At 36.9% G+C, this 14,139-nt stretch overlaps 1 protein-coding gene across 1 annotated transcript; it reads right to left on the bottom strand.

Annotated features, from left to right (window-relative positions):
* Positions 1-12,916: 12,916 nt before the first annotated feature.
* LOC107887803 (uncharacterized) lies at positions 12,917-13,507 on the bottom strand. Its single transcript, XM_016812030.1, has 2 exons — positions 13,282-13,507; positions 12,917-13,176 (listed from the first exon to the last, which is right to left on the bottom strand). The coding sequence occupies exons 1-2, from the start codon at positions 13,505-13,507 to the stop codon at positions 12,917-12,919; spliced, it is 486 nt and encodes a 161-aa protein (XP_016667519.1).
* Between the last annotated feature and the right edge of the window lie 632 nt (positions 13,508-14,139).

Genomic DNA, 14,139 nt, shown 5'->3' with positions numbered 1-14,139 from the left:
AACCATGATTATAACCTTATTAATAGAGAAGGCAAATGGAACGTTAGAAAAATGAATTATATTCTTTAAAAAAGAATATAGGATTATTCCCATATTAACAAAGAATGCAAATTGAAAGTTAGAAAAATGAATTATATTCTTTTCAAAAAAATATTAATTTCCATATCTTTTATATTTTGATTGAAATTAATTAATATAATTGTTTATATTAATAAATTCAGTAAAATATATACAATTAATATTTTTTATGAATCAAATTCATATATATTAATTATATTATTTCCAAAAGAATATTAATTTCCATATATTTTATATTTTAATCAAAATTAATTAATATAACTGTTTATATTAATAAGTTCAGTAAAATATATACAACTAATATTTTGTATGAATCAAATTCATATATTAATTATATTCTTTCCAAAAGAATATTATTTTTCATGTCTTTTATATTTTAACCAAAATTAATTAATATAACTGTTTATATGAATAAATTTAGTAAAAAATATACAATTAGTATTTTGTATGAATCAAAATTCCTATATTAGTTATATTTTTTCCAAAAGAATATTTATATTTTGACCAAAATTGATTAATATAACTATTTATATTAATAAATTCGGTAAAATATATACAATTAATATTTTTTATTAATCAAATTCATCTATTAATTATATCTTTTTCTAAAAGAATATTAATTTTCATGCCATTTATATTTTGACCGAAATTAATTAATATAGTTGTTTATATTAATAAATTCGATAAAATATATACAATTAATATTTTTATGAGTCAAATTCATATATTAATTATATCTATGTTCTCTATATATGTATACAAAGTTTGCACAAATAATATCTTTAATATTTAACTATCAAATTAAATTAATTCAACAATTAATTTAATTCATGTGACAACTAAATACAGTACCAAATGTATTTGGATTCTATTCATTTCAACTATAGGGTGTGACCTTGTAGGCTCTTCTAACGTTGGTAGTAATACTAGAACGTTTCTAACATTGCAGGAAATGATTGTCGTCTAGCAATGCATCATTGCCATCCAAGTTAGAAGAAGTCATGATTCGACATAATCTTTTTATGATAATCTTTTCATGTATTATATCCTTTTATCCTTAATATCTAGATTGGACACAATTCATGGAATAGTCACACTTATACAGTCCAATCTCATATTTCAAAATTTTCTGAGCAGACTATAATAAACAAATAAGTGTGATATATCATATCAACTTATTCATATGGCCATGCATTTCTAGTCTCACTCCATCAAGATGCCTAAGATATTGCTCCCATTATGTAGTAGGGATAAATTTTATCTTGAACAACCATATCCCGCTACATGGATTATGGTATATCCAAACCTGTTACTGTAACAGCCCGATTTTAGTCAAATTGGAGCAGTGGTTTTGGGACCACAAATTCAAGGTTGAAGTAATTATTTTATTATTATTTTAATATCTACAGCATGGTATTATGATTGTGTGAAATTTTCGTTAAGAAATTTTATCGTTTGAATGCTAATTTTGATAAAAAGGACTAAATCGCGTAAAGTGTAACACTTGAATTCTATTACCTAAAGCTGTCTAATTGCTATAGAACCTTAAACAGTAGGTCCTTATGTGAAAATTAGACCATTTATGTTGATAGTGGATGTACATGGCTTGGTATAAGTGAAAATTTTAATGTTTTTAAAGGTTAATTTTTGTATTTAGTAAATAAAGGTTAAATAAATAAAACAAAACAATTTCATATTTTCTTATCATCTTTCTCAACTGAAATTAGCAGGACAAGAAGCCATTTTTAGCGTTCTCCATTTCGTCATCTTCAATTCTTGCAATTAGGTACGATTTTTGTTCCGTTTTTAATAATTTCTATGTTTTTGAAATCGTTGCAGCTTAATCTAACTAGCCTAAGGAGTAATTTGAAAAAATGTTAAAGGTTTAGGGTTTTTCCATTGATAAATATAGGTGTATTTTGTTGTTTGATAATAGAAAATGTATGCTTGTTGTTAGATAAACAACATTTGTAAAGTGATTTTTGGTAAAATTGTCAATTAGGGATTAAATTGAGAAATGTGAAAATTTTGTTGTAGAAATGTGAAATAAATGAAAAATATCGGCTGCTATGGTAATAAGATAAATTTGACTAGCATAGATAAGGACTCAATTGCATGAATTTGTATTTTTATGAGATAAGGATTAAATTGTAATAATGTTGAAATATTAAAGGCAAAAGTGTAAAGTTTCCTTAAGATACATTTTGGGCTAAATTGAATAGAATGATAATTAAATAAGTTAATTTTGATTACATATAGATCAAGAAAAGCAAAATTCGGATCTAGATCGGGGTAAAAAAACAAAGTGTTGGACTAATCAATCCATTTCGTCATTTTTGCATTTGAGGTAAGTTCGTATATTAATAAACATTAATATAATTGTGTTTTAAATGCTTTATTATTGAATTATTTATGAATATGACCTTAAGGATATATTCGACAAAGATTCGGCATTGAGAAATCCAGGTTGAACCTTAGGAATAAATTAGGATATGAATGACATGTCAAAAGTTATCTGCCATGTGTTACGGATTCTTGTCAGCTTGTGTGAGCAAGACCGTATAGCTACGTCATGACCATCAACTTGTGTGAGCAGACTCGTTGATAGCTCGAGAGTGAGCATTTATGAGATATGAGATTTTGATAGCTTCGGCTATGTATTTGACACTTAGGGTGCAAGGTTCTCGAGTATCAAGGATATGGATGAGTATGAGATTGATACGAGCTTGTACAAGTATGTACGTGAACTATACAATCATCAAATCAAAGAAGTTAATGGAAATTGTGTTTAATCTTTGGATTGAATATATGTGTTAAGTTATGCTTCAAATTTGAATTGCATTATATGATGTTTATGTTATGGAATTGTTGTTTGGTAAGTTTTACTTACTTAGCATACAAGCTTACTAAGCTTTATAGCTTACTCTGTTTACTTTTCTGTGTTTTATAGTGAATATCGAAGCTTGCTCGGATTTGGGAATCATCAGAGATCTCATCACACTATCAAGCTTTCACTTTGGTACCTTTAAAACTTATGTATTTGGTTATATGACATGTATAGGAATTGTGGATATTTTGGTATATAGTTTGGTAATGAATTTAGCCATTTGAGTTAGCTTGTAAATGTCAAGTGTTTGGTTTTGTGTATAGCAATAAGAGTTGGCTTATGTTGGTATATTTGGTGATGTATATATTTGCGCAAATGGCCTTTTGTTGTATGGTTGATAATTGCCATTTTATATGCTTGTTGTGAATTGGCATTATGGATGTCAAATGGTTGAAATTGGAAGTTGATATGCTTATGGTTTTATGGCAAGATATTGTATGTATGAAGTTAATCATTTAGGTAAAATTTTAAATGTGATTGGCATGTTTTGCATAGGCAATTTATGATGTTATGAGCATTATAGTTTTTGGTATGAAAATAGCATGAATTAGACTTGATTGAGATTGGTTGGAATGCTTATTTATGCCATGTTATGTGCCATTTGTTTTATGTAGGTGATTGAATGATTGGGTGAGAAAAATGGCTTGGCAAATAGCCTTTTTTTGTCCACATGGGCAGAGACATAGGTATGTGTCTCGGCCGTGTGTGCACACAGCTAGGTGACTCGGCCGTCTATCCCCTGGTGTTTAATTAGAAATCAAGTCAGTATGTTCCACATGGCCCAGCACACGGGCGTGTGACTTAGCTGTGTGACATATGTCAGTATACCCTACAGGTTTGGCATGGCCTAGCACACGGCCTGGCACACAGGTGTGTAAAGCCATTTCGAATGGCACACAGGTTGGTCACACAGGCGTGTGGTTGGCCGTGTGACCCAAGTCAGAGAGTTACACGGGGTCAGACACGAGTTGGGACACAACCACGTGATCCCATTTTGAATGTCCACACGGCCTGTGAGACGGGCGTGTCTTTGGCTATGTGAGACACACGAGTAGGGCACACGGGCATGTGTCCCCTGTATTTTGAAATTTTTTTCTAAGTTTTTCAAAAATTTCTGGATTTATCAGTTTAGTCCTAAACCATTTCTAAAGCATGATTTGGGCCTCGTAGGCTCGTATTATAGACGTTATGAATAATTGTGAATGTTTTATATTTGAAATGGAAAAATGTATGCGAAATGTATATTTATAATTTGGTAATGCTCCGTAACCCTATTCCGGCGTTGAATATGGGTGAGGGGTGTTACAATTATAGTAGACATTTTGGTTGTATCAAAATATGTAACACCCCAAAAATCAAAGCAATTATTTTTGTATGTTGTGTGACACAAATGCATGTGGTTAAGTGTCCTGTGAAGAGTCTGAGAAGTCTTGGGTTCAAGCCTTGGCTTGTACAAAATTTTGTTTCCTTGAATTAACCCTGTCTCTAGTTAGTAGGCTTCTTAAATAAATGTGGGTGTTTGTGTCATAAAAATCCTACTGATCTAGGGGATGAAAGCGTGTGGAGTGTTCTAGGGGATCTGAGGTTCGAGGCCTGGCAATGCAAAAAAATATTTTGTTTTGCTTTGCTACTAACGTTGGGGAAGTGTTGTAGTTGGACTGAAATTGGGGTGTTGGAGGAGAATGAGGAGTTGTGGCCGAATTCTAGGGATTGGTTGGAGGGAATTTCGGCTGGTAGGGATTTGGATGAGTGGGATAGGGTTGAGTGATCTTATGAGTGATATGGGGAGAAAAATTAGGAGTTTTGAAGGGAGTGGTGGAAGGTGTGTCGAATTGGGACTCTTACTCTTTGTAATTTTTGGCTTTTGAGCAATAAGTTGGGGTTTGGTCATTCTTTTTCGGTTCTTTTCTCCTTGGTACCGAATTCTTACCTATTGGTTTTGGTTTTTTCGTATTTTTCATTTGTGGGACAGTTTGGTAGTAGTAATCATTCGGAGCTTTACTTATTTTTTCTTTTTCGAATTGTTCTCCTCTAACGTCCTTGTCCACCGATTGCCTCTGCTCCTCTTCTCTATTGTAATCAAGCCTCTTTGGCCAAATACCTCTGCCTTGGTGGTGAGTCGGCTTCTTTCTTCCTCTCCCTTACTCTAACGTTTCCCTTTTGGCCGAGTACACCTTCATTTCTTCTCCTTCCCTCTTTTCTTTCTCCCTATGCCTTTCCCTTTTCATTTTGGTACCTTGGCCGAATACCCCATCTCACCTTGTTATTTTGCTTTCGGTTAGTAGGTGTGTTGTGATCAGTTGGGTTGGGCACAGGGTTCTCTTCTCTCACTCTAGCACTTTTGTGTTGGCCGAATAGTGATAGGTAAGACTCAGCTTCACTTCTTCCCCTTTCGACTTTTCACCTTGTTGAACTATCTTTTTACTTTGTCTCTTCTTGCCAGTTACCCCTTTGTTTATCTTTTAGATCAATTCTTATTCTTGGTTCTGTGTGCATTACATCTTTGGTCTTTAATCTGCACAATCATTATTGGTAAGTGTGGTGCAGTTGTAATGGTATTTTACTTCAAGTGTGAGTCTAACATAGAAAGGTGGTGTCTTTTGTGTAGACGATGGTCGAAGCTAATTGACACATTCCCTAGGGATCAAGGGTGTGATTATTGGAGGCTTTTGGGTAAGTAGTTGGTGATTATTTTGGAACTCCGTTAGTTTCCAATTTGAAACATGGGTTAAATAACTGATTAGTTGATATTAATTGTTCTTCAAGTTTAAGAGTGTTCGGAGCACGGACTAACTCCAAATCGCATCAGGTGTGTAATCACACTGCAAAAACTGTTAATAGGCAAAAGCCAGAAAGTATGTCTATTGACGCTACACGAACATGCGCTCGCTTGTGTGCTTAGTCGAACGCACAAAACGTCGACGTTTGATCGTAGAGGCCACACGACCAAGGTCATTTTTAGGCTTTATGGGCCACACGGGCGTGTGGGCTTACATGGGCTGCATTATGGGCTTTGGGCCCATTATCACTGTTTAACTGTTAAAGTTGCACGGGTTGCCTGAGACGACTGTAGACCTACTGTTGGGTCGGTAAGTACACTTAGACCCCATACTGATGAAATGACTGTTATACCCTTATGAAGTAAAATGACTGATATGCCCTTATGATATGTATGACTGTATTTGAGCATGACGTTCTTGCATAGACATATGATATTATGACATGACATACTGCATGGGGGTGGGTTTGATATATTTGGAGGAAGTGTATTGTACTGGCAGCTTTGCTGCAATCACTATTTAGTGCCGCAACCGGTGCTATGTTTTGGAGTGTAGAGACAAGTGGGTCAATTTTATCCCTATGTAGAGTGTAGAGCTAGACGGAGTGGAGTGTAGAGGATGGATGGGTAGGATTTCTGATTGCATTACTGTTACCGTTACTTTATTGGGCTAAGGCCCACATTGATACTGATACTGAAATGAGATATGGCCCTAACTGATATTAACTGTCACTGAAATGGGCTTAGGCCCAAACTGTATTTGCCTACTGTTTGACTGTCTATCGTAAAGGAATTACACACTGAGTTTTTCATAAACTCACCCTTCTACTTTCCTGTGCAGGTAATCCTTAGGCAGGTCGGTGCTGCGAGGGACTCGATGGAGGTCACACAGCTGCTTTTGCTACTGTTTTAAACTCTTATATTTTAAGCTATGTAATTAGGGTAATTGCTATGTAATAAGGCCTCTTTAAATTTTTACTTTAATTTGGGATTTGCTTATTTTGATTTATATCTGCTAGTAGTAGGACGCGAGTTTTCAAAAAGATAAATATTTTTCAAAACAACACACTATTACAACATATTTCAAAAAGTTTTCGCAACAAACATTGTTTTTAAAGTGCAATAACAACCCAAAATGATTAAATTTTGCTAAACCTACTTGAGTTTTTAACAACGATCAAGATACCTAAAAGTTGTAAAAGATCACTACAAGGGTTTGTTATAGTACGGACTTTTCAAACAGAACAATGCTTTTCAAAACACACTTCAATGTGACATTGCAGATTCAGTCATAACGTCCAGGTCGAGTTTGGGCTGTTACAAAATATACGACTCACGATGTTAGGACAATGATGATCTCAAGTCTGGGATCATATACATAGTTATCACTATGATTAATTTGTGACTATTACATAATAATCTAAGAAACATACTCATAGCGGGTCTATCCAATATTTTGTTCTCTAACACATACTAATGTATTGAATTTTGACATCCCTATATCAATGACAATTCTTTGTCATCAATCAACTACACATTAGTCTCAATGCATTATTGTTGTCCAAGCCCACAATAGTACTTGACTAAGGACGTTTTATTTTCTTAAGAGTTTATTACAATTCAGTTTATTTATATATAAAGAAAAAGAAACTGAAATAATAATGGGATTGTCTTTTATTAATAAATAAGGTAAAACGAGTATGTGATTAGAATAATCTCGTAATTGGTCTTTGGGCATACTTTAACAATCTCCCACTAGAACTAAGACCAATCAATTATATATCTAATATCGAGTCACTTAGTGTGATGATCATGCTTCTTCTGTGTCAAAGGCTTTGTTAGTGGGTCAGTGATGTTGTCATCTATTGGTACTTTGCATATTTCTACATCTCTTCGATCAGTGATTTATCGAATAAGATGAAAGTGCTTAGGTATATGTTTGGATCGCTGGTGAGATCTAGGTTCCTTTGCTTGTGCAATATCTCTGTTTTTTTCATAACAAAGTTCTATAGCATCTGATATGCTACGCACAACCCCTAGTTCAGATACGAACTTCTTGACCCAAACAACCTTTTTTACAGCCTCACTAGCTGCAATATACTTGGCCTCAATTGTAAAATTAGCTATTGTCTATTGCTTTGAACTTTTCCAGCTCACAACGTCACCATTAAGGAAAAACACAAAACCTGATAGCGATTGTGAATCATCCTTATCAATTTAGAAACTAGCATTAGTGTAACCTTTTACACTCAACTCTTTCTCACCTCTATATATAAGGAATGTATCCTTAGTGCTTCTCAAGTACTTAAGGATATTTTTAATTGCGACCTAATGACTTTCACCAGGATGTACTTGGTACTGACTTGTCATGCTTAAAGCATATGATACATCTGTACTAGTATATAGCATGTCATTAATGATAGATCCAATAGTCGAACTGTATGGAATCTTACTCATATGTTCTCTCTCTTGGGAATTTGAAGGACACATTTCATTTGAGAGTGAAATACCATATCTCATAGGTAGAAATCCTCTTTTAAATTCTTCTATACTGAACCTTTTCAGTACTTTATCTATGTACAGACTTAGGCTTAGACCTAGGAATTGTCTTGATCTATCTCTATAGATTTTGATTCCTAATATGTATATAGCCTCGCCCAAGTCCTTTATAGAAAGAAAACTTCCTAACCAAGTCTTTACAGACTGTAGGGTCGGTATGTCATCTACATATACCAAGAATACAATAGTAATCCCACTAATTTTCTTGTAAACACAAGGATAATCTTCTTTTTTGATAAAACTAAACTCTTTTATTGCATCATTAAAATGAAGATTCCAACTTCGAGAAGCTTTCTTTAATCCATTAGCTTGCATATCTTACTAGCATATTTTGGATCGACAAAACCTTCAGGTTGTGTCATGTACAATTCCTCTTCCAATTTCCCATTAAGGAAAGTTGTTTTGACATCCATTTGCCAGATTTCATAATCATGAAATGCAGCTATTGCAAGTAAGATCCGAATGAATTTGAACATAACAATAGGAGAAAGGGTTTCATCATATTCAATACCATGAACTTGGAAAAAACCTTTAGCGATTAATCGCCCTTTGTATGTTTGTACATTACCATACATGTAACACCCCCAAAATAAAGATTTGAGGCATTACAACTCTACCCCCTAAAAGAAAATTTCGGCCTCGAAATTTACTTGATCAAAATAGATGAGGATATTGTTGCTCATCGTCTCCTCGGGTTCCCACGTAGCCTCCTCAGAACTGTGGTTCTGGCAAAGAACTTTTACTAACGGAATTAATTTTTTCTGAAGACTTTCACCTCTCAATCCAAAATCTGGACCGGTTCCTCCTTGAAAGTCAAATCTGGTCTGACTTCAATCTCCTCTACCGGTACAACATGCGAAGGATCAGAGCGGTAGCGTCTCAGCATAGAGACGTGAAACACATCGTGAATCGGCTCTAACTCTAGAGGTAGCTCCAACTAGTAGGCAACTGGTCCTACTCATCTCAATATGTGGTAAGGCCCAATAAACCTCGGGCTCAACTTACCCTTATGCCCAAATCTCAGTACCTTATTCCATGGCGAAATCTTTAGAAAGACAAAATCTCCCATAGAATACTCAATTTCCTTATCCTTCAGATCCGCATATGACTTCTGTCTGTCTGATGCTGTCTTCAGTCTATCTCGAATTAATCTGACCTTATCCTCGGTATCATATACTAGCTCAGGACCCAGAATATACCGCTCACCCAACTCAATCCAACACGAAGGAGTGTGACACCTACGAACATATAATGCTTTGTAAGGTGCCATCTATATGCTAGACTGGTAGCTGTTATTATACGCAAATTCTGCCAATGGCAAGTAATCCTCCCAACTGCCTCAGAAGTCAATCACGCAACTCCTTAACTTATCCTCCAGCATCTGAATCACCCTCTTTGACTGTCCATCTGTCTGAGGATGGAATGCAGTACTGAAGTCCAATCATATACCCAGAGCTTCATGTAACTTCATCTAGAATCGAGAAGTGAAGCGAGGATCTCCATCAGATGTTATGGAAATTGGTACCCCATGCTGTCTCATTATCTCAGATACATACAACTTAGCCAGTTTCTGCAACGAATAATCTGTGTGAACCAGTATGAAATGGGCAGTTTTGGTCAATTGATCCACGATGAGCCACACTGAATCTTTCTTAGAGGACGTTAGAGGTAGCCCACTTACAAAATCTATAGTTACTCTTTCCCACTTCCACATCAGAATCTTAACCGACTGAAGCAACCTAGAAGGCAACTGATGTTCTGCTTTAAGCTGTTGACAATTCAAACATTTCCCCACAAAGTCAGTCACCTCACGCTTAAGTCTTGGCCACCAATATAACTCACGAAGATTTCTGTACATTTTATTTCCACCTGGACGCATAGCATAGGGGCTACTATGCGCCTCTCGCAGTATAGACTGCCTGAACTCAGTATCCTTAGGTACACAGATTCTGCCCCGAAAATAGAATACCCCTTTACTGTTTAGCCCAAAATCCACAGTATTATCATTCTCGATCTGACGGAATCGAAAACCCAATGACTAATCTTCCAACTGTTTATTCTTAATCTGCTCCATCTACACTGGTTTAACTTTGAGCTCAGCCAACAAGTTACTATCATCAAATAAGCTAAGATGACCAAACATTGCTCTCAGATCAGTCATAGCCCTACGGCTCATTGCATCGGCCACCACATTGGCCTTAACAGGGTGATATTCAATTGAACAGTCATAATCCTTAAGCAGCTCAATCCATCTACGCTGCCAAAGATTCAACTCCTTCTGAGTGAAGAGATACTTAAGGCTCTTGTGATTTGTGTAAATGATACACTTCTCACCGTACAAGTAATTCCTCCAAATTTTCAATGCGAATACCACTGCAGCCAACTCTAAGTCATGCGTTGGGTAATTTACCTCGTGAGTCTTAAGCTAGTGAAACAAAAATGCTACCACCTTACCATCTTGCATCAGCACACACCCCAACCCAACGTGTGATGCATCGCTGTAAACAGTAAATTCTTTCCCAAACTCCGGTTGAATCAAGATAGGGGCCTTAGTCAAAACTTCCTTAAGCTTTTTAAAGCTCTCTTGCTACTCATCAGTCTAGATAAATGGCGTATCCTTACGCAATAGCTTAGTTAAGGGCGCGACAATTAGTGAAAACCCCTCTACGAATATTTGATAATACCCAGCCAGTCCCAGAAAACTACGAATTTCTGATACAGTCTTAGGTTGCTTCCAATCCAACACAGCCTCAATTTTCCAAGGATCAACCCTAATCCCCTCAATAGATACCACATGGCCCAGAAACGTTACCTTACGTAACCAGAATTCACACTTGTTGAATTTGGCATAAAGCTGCTTCTCCCTCAATATTTGCAGAACTACTCAGCGATGTTCATCATGTTCTACGTTAGTCCTTGAATACACCAGTATGTCGTCGATAAATACTATAATAAACTGATCCAGAAAAGGTTGAAACACTCTGTTCATTATATCTCTAAAAGTTTCCGGTGCATTCGTTAGTCCAAAAGGCATTACTCGGAACTCGTAATGACCATAACATGTCCTAAACACCATCTTGTGCACATCGACCTCTTTAACTCTTAGTTGGTGATACCCCGACCAAAGATCTATTTTAGATAAAACCGTTGCTCCTCGCAGTTGGTCGAACAAACCATCAATTCTTGGTAGAGGGTGTCTATTCTTAATGGTCAACTTATTCAGTTGCCCGTAGTCGATGCACATACGCGTGGATCCATGCTTCTTTTTCACAAACAAGACTGGTGCTCCTCACGAAGACACACTAGGTTGGATAAACCCACGATCCAGTAGCTCTTGTATTTAGGCCTTAAGCTCTACAAGCTCTTTCGGTGCCATTCTATAAGGGGCGATGGACACTGGAGCTGTACCAAGAAGGAGTTCAATCCCAAAATCCACTTCATGCTCTGGAGGTAACCCAGGTACCTTTTCAGGAAAGACGTCTAGAAAATCCTTAATAGTCCTAATATCCTTTATCGAAGAGTCCCCAACATCTGAAACACTGACATAGCTAAAAATGCCTCAAAACCCTTGCGAACTAACTTCTTGGCCCTTAGCGCAAAGATTACATTACTCAAATAGTTCTGTCGTTCCCCAATTACCACTATCTCCTCATCAGCTTCCGGTCTCATTACAACTCGTTTAGCAACACAATCCAAGCTTACCCGGTGTTTAACTAACCAATCCATGCCCAGAATTAGGTCAAATTCCCCGAAAGGAAGCTCTATGAGATCAGCTAGAAAGACAACTCCTTGTATCTCCAAGGGAACATTTTTCAACAGCTTATTTACCCGAACAGACTGTCCCAGTGGACTTAGAACAGTAATTCCACTCGAAGTACTCTCAATCGGAATCCCCAATTTCTCAGTAACAGTACAAGCAACATAGGAATGAGTAGATCCTACATCTATTAATGTAGTATATGGTACATTATGGACAAAGAATGTACTCGTTAAACATTCAGAGCATCACCGTCCTCTCGGCGATGTGTAGCATAAACTAGTGCCGGCTGCCTCACCTTAGCATGATCAACACCTCTGCTCGGTGCTCCACGACCACGCCCTATACCGTTACCACCCCTGGCCTGACCACGGCCTCTCGATGTCTGCTAAACACCTCTTGGTGGCTGACCAATACCCATACCAGTAGTTTGCATCTGATCGAGCCTCTGTGGGCAATCCTTAACCCGGTGCTCCAAAGGTCTTCATCTCAGATATACACCTAACTTTCTCCAACATTCGCCCTGAAGGCGTTTACCACAATCAGCATAAAATTGCGGTCCAGTAGTAGTAGCATCAAGGGTCCTGTCTCTGACTGGCCTATTAGGTCTGGGCCTTTTCTTAAACCTCCGAAAATAACTTGAGGGCTCAGCATCCCTCTTACCTCTGCCTTTCACTCTGCCCTGGTGCTCAGCGCGGATCATATCCTCGGTAATTTTTGCCTTCTCAACCAGTGCTACGAAATCTCGCTCCCTCTGAGGAGCTATTAGAACCTTTAAACCATCTCTGAGGCTATCTTCAAATCGAACACACCGCTCGTACTCTGTTGCCACCATCTCACGTGCAAAACGACTCAGTCATAAAAATTCAACCTCGTATTCAGCCACTGTCTTAACTCTCTGAGTTAAATTTAGAAATTCCCTTCTACAGGCATCCACATAGCTGGCACCCACATACTTAGCCTGGAAAGTAGTCTTGAAAACCTCCCAAGTCAAACGATCAGCTTGAGTGCCCTCATTGATGGTAAGCCACCACTGATAGGCCTCGTCCCTCAGAAGAGATACTGTACCTTTTAGCTTTTGATCAAGGGTGCAGCCAAGGTCATCCATGATTCTTTCTGTAGCATCAATCCAATATTCAGCTACATTCAGGGTAACTCCATCGATACCCCTAAATATTTCTGCCCCATTAGACTTGAGTCATTTTGTAACCGATCCACAACCCATATTACTAGAACCAAGCCTAACGACCCTTTCTAGAATCCTCAACATTGCTTGGGACAGTGCATCGTCCCCAGCTACTTGGTCTTGAGACCCTGTCTCATCCATAGGTGAAACTGGTTCTTCTCTAACTTTCTCGTTAGGCTGGTGTCCAGAAGATGAAGACCCAGCCCGAGCACCACCACGGCCTCTGCCGCGGCCTCTGCCACGAGTACCTTTAGTGCTCATTATCCACTCACGCTTTTATCTGTATTAAAATTTTTATGCCAGTCAGTTATTATTCCAGTGATTATTACAAATGTTTTATGAATAGTATTATTTCAGAGTTCATTTTCTCAATTCGCAGTCTTAATATGATTCATAGTTTACTCTAACCAAAGTGTTTCAGTATAATTTTTCCACCTAAGTAGTTTCAGTAAGAACATTTCTATATCCTTATTTCAAAATAAACAATCAGAAGACTTACCGGATCGGTGCGGAGACTAAGTATACCACTCCTTTAGTAAAACATTTCCAAACAATCCTTTTAAACCATTTGAACTGATTTTATCAAAATTTCCATGTTTTTGAAGAACCCAAATCCATAGCCGAGTTTTGCAACCTCGTTTTTATTCCACTAAATGTAACACCCCAAACTCGGCCTAAACATTATGGCTGAATCTGTGATGTCACATTGGAGAGGTTTTTTGAATACACTAATTGATGAAAAATCCGTTCTTTAAAACAACTTCTTTAGGTTTTTAACAAATGGTTAGGAGGCCCAGTTTATTGAGATAGCTCAAGTTGTTTAAGTAAAATAGTAAGTATACCAGTTTATTATTAAATTTAAAAACCATGTTTGTTATGGAAGCTTTTAAAAC

The sequence above is a fragment of the Gossypium hirsutum genome, chromosome A03 (genome assembly GCF_007990345.1).
Source record: "Gossypium hirsutum isolate 1008001.06 chromosome A03, Gossypium_hirsutum_v2.1, whole genome shotgun sequence".
Classification (NCBI taxonomy): domain Eukaryota; kingdom Viridiplantae; phylum Streptophyta; class Magnoliopsida; order Malvales; family Malvaceae; genus Gossypium; species Gossypium hirsutum.
The sequence above is the reverse complement of the archived record's forward strand: the minus strand, read 5'-3'. Positions and strand labels throughout refer to the sequence as shown.

What these genes read in the sequence shown, in the direction of transcription:
- LOC107887803 (XM_016812030.1), bottom strand. Translation starts at nt 13,507, where the DNA reads ATGAGCACTAAAGGTACTCGTGGCAGAGGCCGCGGCAGAGGCCGTGGT. An exon ending in GCTTGGTTCTAGTAATATGG is followed by an intron (nt 13,177 to 13,281) that starts GTTGTGGATCGG and finishes TTGATGCTACAG; the next exon opens with AAAGAATCATGGATGACCTT.